Source organism: Lutra lutra, chromosome 1 (assembly GCF_902655055.1).
Source record: "Lutra lutra chromosome 1, mLutLut1.2, whole genome shotgun sequence".
Classification (NCBI taxonomy): domain Eukaryota; kingdom Metazoa; phylum Chordata; class Mammalia; order Carnivora; family Mustelidae; genus Lutra; species Lutra lutra.
This window is the reverse complement of record NC_062278.1, coordinates 7,556,533-7,570,430: the sequence shown is the minus strand read 5'-3', so window position 1 is coordinate 7,570,430 and position 13,898 is coordinate 7,556,533. Positions and strand designations below refer to the sequence as shown.

The window sequence follows — 13,898 nt, the reverse complement described above, 5'->3', positions numbered from 1 at the left end:
AGCTCAGTGTTGGTTGAGAGAAGGCTGCTGGTTTGTCCAGGCACTTCTCACACAGCACCTGTTGGCCCGTGGCAGAGCCATCAACTTTTGGAGACCTCTGTGTTGGGTGAATACTTCATGCAGGACACACAGGTTGTCTGAAGTCTTTATTCAGTGTCTGTATGTGGTCACTTGGTAGACATTGAGAGGGAAAATAAATGTCCAGCAGGCTTAATTCCATTGAGATTATTTTGGATTAAGCTCTTTTGGGTTCTGTGGATGGATGGATGGCAGTGCAGCTCCCTTGTTTGGAAACAGGAATGGTGGCATGCATCTGAAGACTCTGGGGGGATTTAGTGAGATCTGCTTGTGAAACTCCTAATCCTTGATGCAGCACCTGCTGGCCTCAGTTATGACCTGGGCAAAACTGTCATTAAAAATGAATAAAAGCGCATTGAACGCGGGGCTACATCTTTGGATTGCTGTTTTCTCAGCCTGAGCCAGGCCCACACATAAGCAACCATGTCTAAGGGACCTGCAGTTGGCATTGATCTTGGCACCACCTACTCCTGCATGGGTGTCTTCCAGCACGGGAAAGTGGAAATAATTGCCAATGATCAGGGAAACCGGACCACCCCAAGTTATGTCGCCTTCACGGACACCGAACGATTGATCGGTGATGCTGCGAAGAACCAAGTTGCGATGAACCCCACCAACACAGTTTTTGATGCCAAACGCCTGATTGGACGGAGATTTGATGCTGTTGTCCAGTCTGATATGAAGCATTGGCCTTTCATGGTGGTGAATGATGCTGGCAGGCCCAAGGTCCAAGTAGAATACAAGGGAGAGACAAAAAGCTTTTATCCAGAGGAGGTGTCTTCTATGGTTTTGACGAAAATGAAGGAAATCGCAGAGGCTTATCTTGGGAAGACCGTTACCAATGCAGTTGTCACAGTACCTGCGTATTTCAATGATTCTCAGCGTCAGGCTACCAAAGATGCTGGAACTATTGCTGGTCTCAATGTGCTTCGCATCATCAATGAGCCAACTGCTGCTGCTATTGCTTATGGCCTAGACAAGAAAGTTGGAGCTGAAAGGAATGTGCTGATCTTTGACTTGGGAGGCGGCACTTTCGATGTGTCCATCCTTACTATTGAAGATGGGATCTTTGAGGTTAAGTCCACAGCTGGAGACACCCACTTAGGTGGAGAAGATTTTGACAACCGAATGGTCAACCATTTTATTGCAGAGTTCAAGCGCAAACATAAGAAAGATATCAGTGAAAACAAGAGGGCAGTTCGTCGCCTCCGTACTGCTTGTGAATGTGCTAAGCGTACACTTTCCTCCAGCACCCAGGCCAGTATCGAGATTGATTCTCTGTATGAAGGAATCGACTTCTATACCTCTATCACTCGTGCCCGGTTTGAAGAATTAAATGCTGACCTGTTCCGTGGCACCCTGGACCCTGTAGAGAAAGCCCTTCGAGATGCCAAGTTAGACAAGTCTCAGATCCACGATATTGTCCTGGTGGGTGGTTCTACCCGTATCCCCAAAATTCAGAAACTTCTCCAAGATTTCTTCAATGGAAAAGAACTGAATAAGAGCATCAACCCTGACGAGGCTGTTGCTTATGGTGCAGCTGTCCAAGCAGCTATCCTTTCTGGAGACAAATCTGAAAATGTTCAAGATTTACTGCTATTGGATGTCACTCCACTTTCTCTTGGCATTGAAACTGCTGGAGGAGTCATGACTGTTCTCATCAAGCGTAATACTACCATTCCTACCAAACAGACACAGACCTTCACTACCTACTCGGACAACCAGCCTGGTGTGCTTATTCAGGTGTATGAAGGTGAGCGTGCCATGACCAAGGACAACAACCTACTTGGAAAGTTTGAACTCACAGGCATACCTCCTGCTCCTCGTGGTGTCCCTCAGATTGAGGTCACTTTCGATATTGATGCTAATGGTATCCTCAATGTCTCTGCCGTGGATAAGAGCACAGGAAAAGAGAACAAGATTACCATCACTAATGACAAGGGCCGCTTGAGCAAGGAAGATATTGAGCGCATGGTCCAGGAAGCTGAGAAGTACAAAGCTGAAGATGAGAAACAGCGGGACAAGGTGTCTTCCAAGAATTCACTTGAGTCTTACGCATTCAACATGAAAGCAACTGTTGAAGATGAAAAACTTCAGGGCAAGATAAATGATGAAGACAAACAGAAGATTCTTGACAAGTGCAATGAAATCATCAACTGGCTTGATAAGAACCAGACTGCAGAGAAGGAAGAATTTGAACACCAGCAGAAAGAGTTGGAGAAAGTCTGCAACCCCATCATCACCAAGCTGTACCAGAGTGCAGGGGGCATGCCAGGAGGAATGCCTGGAGGCTTCCCTGGTGGTGGAGCTCCTCCCTCTGGTGGAGCCTCCTCTGGGCCCACCATTGAAGAGGTTGACTAAACCAACCTGAGAATAATTGGGTTGAGCATTGTTCCACACACAATATTCAAAGGACCCAAATTTGTAGCAAATTCCATGGCAGTTGTAATGTTGAGCTGCTATAGCAAAAAAACTGGGCATTCTTGATACTTGAATATGGAATATGTGCACAGGGAAAGGAAATAAACATTGCACTTTATAAGCACTGTATTGTTAAGTGGAAAATGCAATGTCTTAAATAAAACTGTATTTAAAATTGGCACAAAAAAAATGAATAAAAGCATAAAATTGACTCAAAGAAAATAAGCTATACCAGAGACAATTGTTTGTTCATTCCATCAGAAATGAAAGCTTGAACACTGTTTTATAATAAACATGGGGAGTGCAATACCATTCCTGGATTCAGAGTCCAGAGAGCTCACCATTACACCATGGAATGGCCGAGTGTGAGACCATTCCTTAACGGACTGTGTAGGCCACAGACGTCAGTGTTAGAGATACGTCCTTGGAATATGGCTCGCTTGCTGCCCCAGGAAGAAGACCACTCGTATGTGGAAATGGAGGCCCATTGGGCAGGGCATCCAGCCCTTGGAGTGCACCCACAGCTCTCTACCTACCCCTCGGGAGGTCAGCTTGCCTGGCAGAGGCCACGCCTGCCTTGCTTTGGAGCTATGCACCATGTAAAGCACCGGTGGGCGGTGGGGCGGGTGTGTGTAGCCCCTAGTGAGTACTAAGGACAGGGATAATCTCATTTATTTTCAAAGCAATCATCCCATATTACAAACTTGTATGAAGTCACACATCTAGTAACTGGCTGGCTTGAGCCCATGTTGTCAGACCCAAAATCCAATTCTACCACAAAATGCTTCCCTTAGCAAATGATTCCTTAATTAAAACAGCTACAGTCATTAAAAAGAATGAAATCTTGCCATTTGCAACAACACGGATGGAACTAGAGGGTATTATGCTAAGCAAAATAAGTCAGATAAAAACAAATACCATATGATTTCACTTATATGTGGAATTTAAGAAACAAACAGATGAACATAGGGGAAGAGAAGGGAGGATAAAATGAGATGAAAACAGAGAGGGAGGAAACCCATAAGAGACTCTTAACTCTAGGAAACTCTGAAGGTTGCTGGAGGGGAGAGGGGTGCAGAGATGGCATAACTGGATGATGGACGTTAAGGCAGGCATGTGGTATATTGAGCACGGGTCTTGTATGCAACTGTTGAATCACTGAGTTCTACCCCTGAAACTAATTATACAGTATATGTCAACTAAATTGAAGTTAAATTAAAAAAAAAGAAAAAACAAAAAGAAACACCACCAACACCACCTCCATGGCCTCAGAATCTTAGATCTTGGTGTTTGATTCCTTTACATGTCTGCATTTGCTCACCTCCTGTGAATGACAGTCTAGCATCATATAGAGAAGTGGCAGTTTCCAGGTCCTAAATGGGCAGGTGGAGGGTGTGTAGGGTGGTAAAGAAACAGTCCCCAGGCCTGCTTTGGAGGCACGCTTCGCCTGGCCATGGTGGAGGGAGTTTCAGGGAAGTTGGCTCCCTCTCTCTCTCCTCTCAGGCTCCTCGGCATGAAGTCCTTAATGGAGTAGGATCATGAGGCTGTGGAGCCAGGCTCACCATGAAGATGGCTGTGTGCAGCTGTCTGCAGGGCTGATACAGTGTGACTTCTCTGAGGTCTTTGACCCAAAGGGTGTGCTGAGGTCATGTTTGCATTGGTGGGAGTGTAGAGATTAAGAGGAGCTGTTGGGGGACACATTGTGTCAGGTGCTGTAAATACAACCCCTGCCTTCAGTTCTTGAAATAAAGGTATACACAGAGGCAGGCTGGTAAACCAGCTCTGTGGAGGGTGTGGAGTTGGGGGTGTGGGGTTCGGGGTGGGGAGGAAGGTGTGTGTGGGAAGCCCTGATTTGTACTGTTTGCCGATTTTCATTGTATAAATGTTCCTACTGCTGCTGATTGCGAGCTTAGCAGTTTAGCCAGTTCACAAAATCCCTGAATATTTACCAGGCAGCTCTCATGAGCCAGAGGATAATTAAGAATCATTTGCTAAGTATTAGAGATTTTGTAGGCGAGGAAATTGAGGTGTAGAACTCATGTGGTAAGAATAGAACCCTAGTCTAAGCCTTCTTCGCAGCCTCCTGGCCATCGTGTGGCCCTCAGCCCAGTGATGAACTGGTCTGAGTTCAAGCCTGGGAGGAGTTAATCCCCTAGTCCGGCTTCCCACTTCTGCGGGTCAGGCAGGGCCAGTGGCCGTAGAGTGATGACTGGCTCTAGGCACATCACTGTCCTCGGCTCACTCTTGCCTTCCTCTTCTCTGCTGGTTCTGAATTGGCTTGCTGCCATGCCTCTGTCTCACCCTCAATGTCCTTGACGTATCCTGGTGCCCTCCTCCTCCCCTGCACTGTTCTGGAATGTGCCACTCTGGGGCAAGCCAGGACCCTGCATGCAGTGGCAGATTATTTGAGAACTTGGAGATGGAGTCCAAGGGAAGGATGCCACCGGGGAGGGAGATGGAATGCTGTCTCTCTGCCCTGGGTATGACAACACTCACCTGGACCCAGCCTCAGGAAGTTCTGGTACCACCTTACATATGTTCCACAAGCCTTGAAGGTCTTTCTCTCCTTGGGCCCTTGAGCTGCAGTTCCATCCACCTGGAATGCTCTTGCCTTGGTTATCCCCATCATGGGCTTCTCCTGGTTCTTCAGAAAGCCTTCCCAAATCAAGCCATATAAGCAGCTCTCCTGGTCTTTCCTATATAGCATCCTATTTTTTTCCTTCCTGGCTTTTATATAAAGTTTATATAAAAACAACCATTTTATCTATGTATTCACTATGTGTTCATCTGACCAAACACATTGTGGTGGTTTCAAACTACGTTCTTAATTCTTTGACAGCCTTCCCTTCATAAGGTGGATCTTAATTCCCCACCTTTTGGATGTGGGCTGGACTTAGTGACTTTTACAAGAGAATGTGGCAGGGGTTATGTTGTCAGAACTTCTGAGGCTGGGTCATGAAAGGGCAGCTGCTGCCTGGCTCTTTCTCTTTCATGTTGCTCTTTCTGGGGGAAGCCAGACATTGTGGTGTGAGGATGCTCAAGGAGGTCTACAGGGAGGTTCATGTCAGGAGGAACTCATGATTCCATCAACAGCCAAAACCCACTGGCCAGCTCTGTGCCCGGGGCCTCTGGGAAGCAGAACCCCAGCTAGTCAAGCCTTCTGATGACTGTAGCGCAGCCAGCATCAGCTGGAATCTAAAGCTGTCCTGAACCTGACCTTCCCAGCCAAGCCTGCCCCAAATCTGCGGCCCATAGAAACTGCTAGAGATGATGCTTCCTGCTATTCAAGTCACTAACTTTGGGAGCATTTGCAGAATGAGGGCTGTTATTGGCCTTGTTCTGTGAGTAAGGAGACAGAGATACAGAGAGGTGAAAAAACTCACCTAAGATCACAGAGAGGCAGAATTCAGACAGAGGCAGTTGAACTGTGTAACCCATGCCCCTAACCATACACCATGCTGCTCCCAAACCTTCTGTACTTGTGGACCATGTACCCCAAACAAGGGACTGACTGGGTGGTGGGGAAGCCTAGGGCGCTCCTCTCCATAGCCAGTGGCAAATCTGGGCCCTGCCAATGGGAGACAGCCTTCTGACTCATTTCAGCACTCCACCTGCAGGGACTCAGAGCCCTGCCTCATGGTCGCCGGCTGTCCCAATGTCATGTGCTGGGGTCCCCGCTTCTGTGTCTGCTTTGAATTTCCAGTGAGCTCACCACCTGTCTTCTCCTTTTATCCCTGTCTGCAGCCTTTTGGACACAGGAACCTCCTCTCAGACTTGGCGAGGTCAGCCCTCTGCCTTTCACCAGAGCCTGCCTGGTCCTGTTATCCCAAACCAGGGGCCCAGAATGGAGAGGGCTTGGTTCCCTCTCTTCCTTATCTGTGCCAGGAATGAGTCTTCCTTTCCTTCCAGCATGACTTTCTGGAGTTGGCATGGGGGCACTGCTAGGCCTGAGTTGAGAAGGGGATGGCCAGGGGTCCTTGGGTGGAGTGTTTGGGCTGAAAGAGGCACACTTGGCTCAGACAAAGCCAGGTGGTGAAGAAGGAGTCAGAAGAAAGGCATGTGCCATGGGTCCTGGGGATCTGGGTTCAGGCTCATGAAACTGGGCAAGCGAATGTTGCTGTTCTGTGTGGTATGTGTGTAGCATGTGCATGTATGTGAATATGCATGTGTGTGTGTACATGTTTGCGTGTACACACAGGCTCACTGTGTTGAACTTTTGATACATTTTACCTCACAGTCTGATAAAGTCCAGGGAGGAGGGCAGCAAGGTGTGCCTGACCTGGGTTCACTAGGAACAGAAGAGGAGAAGCTAAAAGGGATTTGGGATAGCCAGGAAACTTAGAGCTCCATGAGGGCAGTGATATTTATTTGCCATCTGTTAGTTTTTCTCAAATGGGTGGACAAGATTTGACCTGGAATCTGAGAAACTGATGTTCATATCTTTTCCTGGTGAGAACGTTGCACACCCTCCTCCTTTTTCACCAGGAGACCTGTGACGTCCATCTGAACTCTCTCTTCTGTTCCTCCTGGTGAGCAGGACGGTTGCCTGGAGGATATAATGACCCTGTAGCTGCCATAAAACATGGCCTGGCAGTGTCCCCATGCCAGGAGTGCTCAGAACCCACTCCTCAGTCTGACTCTGTCAAGGAGACTCCCCTTTTCTCTGGAAAAACATCTGTCCACAGTTGGTACACGGTGGACAGCAAGAAGCCTACAACCTTTTTCCCTCCGTGTCCCTGCCCCTCACCCAGAGACCCCCAAGGAAAGAGCTTAATGTTCTAGGGAAGCTTAAGTGAGAGTAAAAGCCCATCCAGAATGGCCTCCCTGCTTTCCTGGGGCCCTGCTCAGCTTTGTGGCCCTGGGTGTCCCTGCCTGTACTGCCCAACCAGAGCCACGCTTCTAGTGCCTTCTGGGGGTGGGGGCAGACATCTGGACTATGAAAGGCAACTCATAAAATGAAAAGGGTGCAAGGCTTCCTGCCCAAGTTACTAGAAATTAAGAAAATCTAAAGACCAAGATTTCCAGTCCTGGGTTGGCAGGCTGGCTGGGCCCAAGCCTCAGGGGCAAATGGGCTCCTCCTCCTCTGGGTGCTGACCATGCAGGACTGCTGGCCCCTCTCATTGGTGCTCCAAAAAAGAGGCCCCCAAGGACCCTGGTGAGAGCAACACTTGGACAACAACAATGCCCACACCTTGCGCACCTGCTGACAAGAGCTGAGAGGGCTTGCCACCAAGATGTGGGGTGGGGCCCCAAGGAAGCCAACTGACAATACCACGGCCATGGGCACCCTGTCTAGAAAAGAGTCACACACCCTTGGGTCTTTGGGCGCGCATGTAGCTACATTTTATGATTAGTGTTGGTGAGCCGGCATCCCCAGCCTGCTGTACCTTTGGATCCCAGAAGATTAAAAAAATTGTGTCATCTAAACCCCACCCGAAAGCAATGAACCCATCTCTGGGGTGGGGACCAGCAGGGCATATCTCTAGAAATCCCCAGTGGGGGGATCTCAATCACGGGCAGTGGCTGAGAAGATGTTCAAATCTCATTCCAGCAGGGGACTCTTTCTCTCCCAGAATCTGTTCAGAGGAATGAACATGACAGATGAGGACAGGCTTCTGTGAATGATATACTCCTCCCTGTGGTTTCCCAGGCTTCTGAGAAGCCCCGAGTCATCGAAAACCACTGATCTGCAGGATCCGCTGACAGAATGGAATCACAATAGAGGAATTTTCCAAAGTGTCTGGAGAGCACATGGACTGGCGTCATCCATCCTGAGGATCAGAGCCTTTTGGCCCCACCTGGCCTGCACTGCTCCTTGTAGGAGGGGCCCTGCAGACCCCTTCTCCCACTCCCAGGACTTGAAGGCAGGGGTGGAGCTTGATGGATGCAATGGAACTGTCGTTATGTGATAAGATGATTCTCATTTGAACAGCTACCCGTCTTACATCCTTCTGTCCTGCTTCCCACTCCTCATCCCAGGAGGGCTGTGGAGCCCATCCTGGCCCTGCTGGCTCTCTGTGTGGCTAGGGTGTGCCAGCAGGGTGGGTGGCTCTGTGTGACATAAGGTCCTTGCCAGGCCCACTTCTGGGTCCTTCTCTGTTTTCCTCACTTCACTGCATCTTGGTCCCAACTGAGGGGATGGTGGAGCCCTAGGTATTGGGCGGCCCCATGGACTAAGCCTTAGTGCAGGGAGGCTGCTTGAGCCCCCTGATCCAGCCCATGGGGCCCTCTGCTGCAGGAGAGAGTGGCCCCTGGGCATGGGGGCTGGGCATTGGTGTGAGCTGCCACCTGCCGCCCTTACTTTCCGTGTTACCTGTTGTCTTGTAGAAATGAGTAGAAAAGCAATTGGCTTGAAGGGACTTTCTCCTCCCGAAGTAATAGGGTGAGAACATGGATCCGTGTAAGCCATTAGCAGAGTATCTGGGAAGCACAGCAGATTAGGGAGGGAGTAAAGGAGCAGGGAGCCGTTAGCCTGGCATGTTCTGAAGAAAATATTGAAGGAATGTGTTATTTTTTGATGGGACTCCCCCAAATGAATTTCCAGGCAGTCTGCTGGCCGGTTGTGTTTTTAAGGGGGGAATGTGTGCTTGGTCACTGAGTGATCTCCGCCTTTGAAAGAGTTTTCAGAACATGCCTTAACTGAGGCAGATCATGCAAACAAACCCAAAACTCCGCTCCAAAGTGCAGGTCTAGAGGCACCACAAATATCTTACTCCCAGACTGTACCTTCTCACAGGAAGAAGCAGTCCTGGCTATCCTGGCTTGGAGGGCTGATATAAATATTCAAGAATTTCTATGAGCTTGTTGTCAAACATAGTCATTGTTAAAGATTAAAGTATGTGAGCTTACAATTAAATTAATTAAATTAAAGGCAAATGTAATCAACCCTAAAAACTCATCACCTTCCTACTTCTTTTCCATGTTTGTGTTCTTGAGGTTATTTACCTCTCTGGCATCTGCATGGTAGAAACACTGCATTTTGACGTGCCACTGCACATCTTTTCCCAAGGCTGACGTCACTTTGATGGCTAGAAACTGGTCAGAGCGGGAGTTTTTATTTATAACATGGAATTTGTCAAACATGATCACTCAAGATTTGATTGATTGTTTTGTTTATCGTCAAGATAAGTGATTTTGAAGTAGGGGCAGTTTTAGCCCTAGGGACATTTGACAATGTCTGGAGATACTTCAGATGGTCACGAATGGGTTTGGTGGCAGTGGGACTGGCATCTAGTGAGTGGAGGCCAGGGGTGCCATGAAACATTCCATATGCTCAGGACAAGCCCACAGCAAAGAACAATCCAATTCTCTTGTCTGAAATGTCAAGTGTGAAGTTGAGAAATCCTGGTCTGCATTTAAGGCAACAATTAGTAATGTGGATTATACTTATAAGTATGACATGTCCTTACCCATTCCATTGTGAATACCACAAAGAAACTGAGGAAATGCTCTTTCAGTACAGAAAACTATGCCTCAATTCAGCAAAGAAGTTGCTCAAGACTTTGATGAATGAGTGGCAGGCTGACATGCATCTTCAGCTTCTTCATTTCACTAAATGAAGATCTCAACCAATATTCATGTTGGATCTATATGTGTTTGTCAGTTGCAGCCCTAGGTTGGCTGCAGAAGCAGGAGTCCAGCAAAAATTTAAAAGCAATTCTGTAAGAATCAGTTGGCTATGGGGCATTTATGATAAAAATTACTATGTATATTATTAATCATAAATTATGTCTATACCTCTTTTAGATCAGCAAGATTTCTAATAAACATATGCATGTGTGTGTATGCGCGTACATTCTTTTTCCTGAAGAGCCTGTTGATAAACATTTACCAACACACCATTGTTTAGAAGCTGCAAAGTTATCTGATGTTAAATGTAACACCCTCATTCTGTGTCCTACACAGTATGTTCAAGAGTCTTATCTCTAGAGATAGCACAGCATAGTTCTGGGAAGCTATTTTCTGAGAGGGATTGGGCTAGAGATGAATGCAAATGTGTGCATGGCTGGTCTCATGGGTGGGTGGAGTGGGCTGCCTCTCTTGCAGTGTGGTTTGGCCACACTGGAAGCCAGCCTACCTCTCCTTAAATATCTGCTCCAGGGGCCTGTCTCCAGTGTTTTACACAGGACTTTTTGGAGACAGATGGGTTGTCACTAGGCACAGGGGCAGAAGACATGGGGGTGGGTAACACAGCACCTGTCTGGAGTTTTGACAGGATTTTGTTCATATATTTAACCTATTAGATCCCATTGTAGTCCATGTGGAGTAAAAGCCAGAGGAAAAACCAGCAGGAATAGTAAGCTTTGGGAGCAGAAACAGGATGGGAAGCCCTGGGTAGGAAGGGGTGTTGTGACGAGACCCCAGGCAGTGGAAACATCCAAAGGGCACATAGCTCTGAGAGAATTTGAGGAGGGCTTCCAACTAAGGGAAGGGGCATGCTTTACTTGCCTGTCAGTTGCATGAAAGGAAATGAAGATAGAATCTAGAAAAATAGGACTCAAGTCTTTTGAGGTCAACTTCACTATTCTGAGGGTCTCCCTGCCTCCTATATACCATATCTTAGTGCTGGGCATTCTGTGTACGGGATCAGAATAATTCTGAACGTCCTATCTGATAGCTTTCAGAATTGTGCACACGTTTTTTTGTTCAGGTGGGTAAGAAAGCGATACAAGTGGCCTCATTCCCACCCTAGAAATCCTAGGTATGTGTCCTCATTTGTTTCCAGATTGGCTTTCAAATCTACTAATGACAACACATATTGGGGTAGAAGTGTCAAACAGAGAGTAGGATTGTGGTATGCAAGAGACCCTTGAACCCTCTAGCTAAAATTCCACTGTTCCATGGGAGAGGCTTCCCACACTTGAGTCATGGCTGCCAACCCGCCTCTCACCACCACTTCCTGGCCAGGAGGGGAGAATGGGGAGAGGGCAGGGAAGCTAGAAACACAGACAAAAGAGATGGTAGGCTAAAAGATTTTTTTCCCCTTTCCCTCCCCAAATCCTGAAGTTGCCTTTAAAAATACTCTGACAAGAATTTGAATTTAAGTTTCCTGTTTCCACTGAAAGTAGTGGATCGATTAGATTTCAAAACCGGTGTTCGTATTTTATACACCAAAGCTTTGAAAATGATCTGTACTTAGAAGGAGACACAGAAGTCTGGAGGTCTGGGAAATCATATGTGAGAACTGAAAACCTTTTTAGAAATGTGGGTTTTCATGCAAATTATATTTCCAAAGGACTTGGGTAAAATTTTTAAATTAAAATATTGTAGGTGGCTGTGTATGGATTTTTTATTTTCAAGCATCTGTATGAGTCATTGCAAGTTGTCTGACTTTTTTGTCTCAGCCATATGTCAGCCTCTTCATCCTTCTTGAGGTGGTTGGTTAGTAAAGTTGATTTTCTGAGGCCATACATACAGGTCACTGTGACACAGCAGTCAGGGACAAGTACTATGTGATATATCAGTCAGGGATGTCTGCCATGTGACTTGGTAGGGACATCTCTGTGATGTGACATGATACTCAGGGCCGTCTACCATGTGACACAGCAGTCAGGGACATCTGGGACATTCGGGGAACACTCTGAGGGATCATGTGCTTTTATTTTGGTTTCTGAATCTGCACAATAATAATAACACTACAGGAAAATATCTAAGCTAGTTTAGGAGTTATTATACTCGTATCTCTAAAACTTCTGGCAGTTCCTTATTCTTACCAAATTATCAAGTTAAAGAAAGAAGGAAGAAGAGAAATGAAAAACTGAGCAACCAAAATAAAGCAGTTGAATTTAAAAGATGGAAGGTGGCGTTGGAGTTACATAATACACAGAATCTCGAGGCTTCTCATTTTCTTGCTGTTTTGTAAAAGGTTAAGAACTGATCTTGATGATATGCTACAGGCACTGTATTATGGATTTGTTACACTTGATTTATTTAATATATATGTGCTTCTTGATGCAGGTATATCTCCAAGAAGCACATGGAATGACAGGCTCAGAGCAGAATGGTCCCAGTGCTTCTAGTATGAAATTGGCTTGGAATTCACACTCAGGACTTTTAGCAATAATCGCGCCTCAGATAAACCTCATTGGCTACGATACTGCCACTGCGCAAAGCTACACACTCAGGACTTCTCTCTATGCTTTGTAGATCCCACTGCCTCTTAGTACAAGATGGATGATGTGGGGAGATGGTAAAACACAACTGTATGGAAAGGTCACTTATCTTCTGAGTTGGTGTGGAAACATGTTTTGGGGAAGCTCTGCTATTTGAAGGTAGAGGTTTACCTGAGCACAGGTAAACAGCAATCATGAAGAATCAGCCTGTGGATTACATCCCAAGAAGTGACTGTGAGTGTTGCACAGATGGGAACAGATTTAACTCCATCCAGGTGAAGGGCACTGTTCGGCTCTTCATCTCCTACCTGGATCCTGGTTAGTGCACTTAAGTGTTGTGACCTCCTTTGTGGGAACCTGGGGTTCATTAGGCCCCAATGCGGTGTATGGTTGGCTTGTTCCAAAGTCAAACCAATGCTGACCAGCTTGACTAACAGGTGGGCGATAGGGTCCCAAAGGGCATGGGGCAGTATGGGGTGGAGTGTGGGCATTAGGCTGAGGCTAAGCTGCACTCATGCTATGTCGGTTTGGACAGCACTGCATGTAAAAGTTGTTTACCCCAAGGGCTCATCCATGTTACAACTGAAAACTGAATTGTCTACTCTTCCTGAAAATGCATGGTTGGGGCAAAAGGTGCTAATGTGTCTATGCCAGCCTGTAGACTTTCCTAGCTGAGGAACTCATGACCTGACTTGGTCTTTTTTTCAAATTTCTTTTTCCAAATACAATTTTACATAGAAACTCGATGTTTGTAATAGGTAAAAATCAAGCATCTCTGGATGAGATAGTAGTAAGACCCAGAGCTCTACTGCTCCTTTTCCCCTGAGAAATTGCAGAACTCCAGACAAAAGAGTTTGAAAATTGCTGCAAGTAGGAAATTGATTGTGAAGAACTGAGTCCTGAGAGCTGGAATGGGGACATATGAGCAGATCCTTATGAAACTGGGAATATCCTACCCCTAAATTCTGCCCAGTCTTCTTTGCTAGTAAAAGAGCCCTCCTGCCACTGTCTGGGAGGTTTGCCCTGCTTTGCCTCTATACTGTGGTTGCCTCAAGACACTGCTGAATGTCTTCAAGACATACCCTGTCATTGATCTAGTCCCAGGCAGAAATTCTGAATTTAGTATTTTATCTGAGAGCTAGAAAGGACTCCAAAGCCTTGCTGATTTGTTCAGTTGAAACACTGAAAAGTGGCCTAAACCAAATGAAGTTAAAATGTCATACCTGCCTCAGTATAATGTAGAGGAGGGAAACCAAATGCTTGGATAGATAGGAATGTTCAAGAGGA

The 13,898-nt window shown here is 46.6% G+C and overlaps 2 protein-coding genes and 1 pseudogene across 2 annotated transcripts in view; 1 reads left to right on the top strand and 2 right to left on the bottom strand.

The window, feature by feature from the left end:
- Positions 1 to 13,898, bottom strand: part of KCNJ6 (potassium inwardly rectifying channel subfamily J member 6) — a 290,935-nt gene that overhangs the window by 111,731 nt on the left and 165,306 nt on the right. The window lies entirely within an intron of this gene.
- LOC125094337 (heat shock cognate 71 kDa protein-like) lies at positions 469 to 2,681 on the top strand. Its single transcript, XM_047719949.1, has one exon. The coding sequence runs from the start codon at positions 502 to 504 to the stop codon at positions 2,437 to 2,439; it is 1,938 nt and encodes a 645-aa protein (XP_047575905.1). The 5' UTR covers positions 469 to 501; the 3' UTR covers positions 2,440 to 2,681.
- Positions 12,417 to 12,613, bottom strand: LOC125089515 (uncharacterized; annotated as a pseudogene).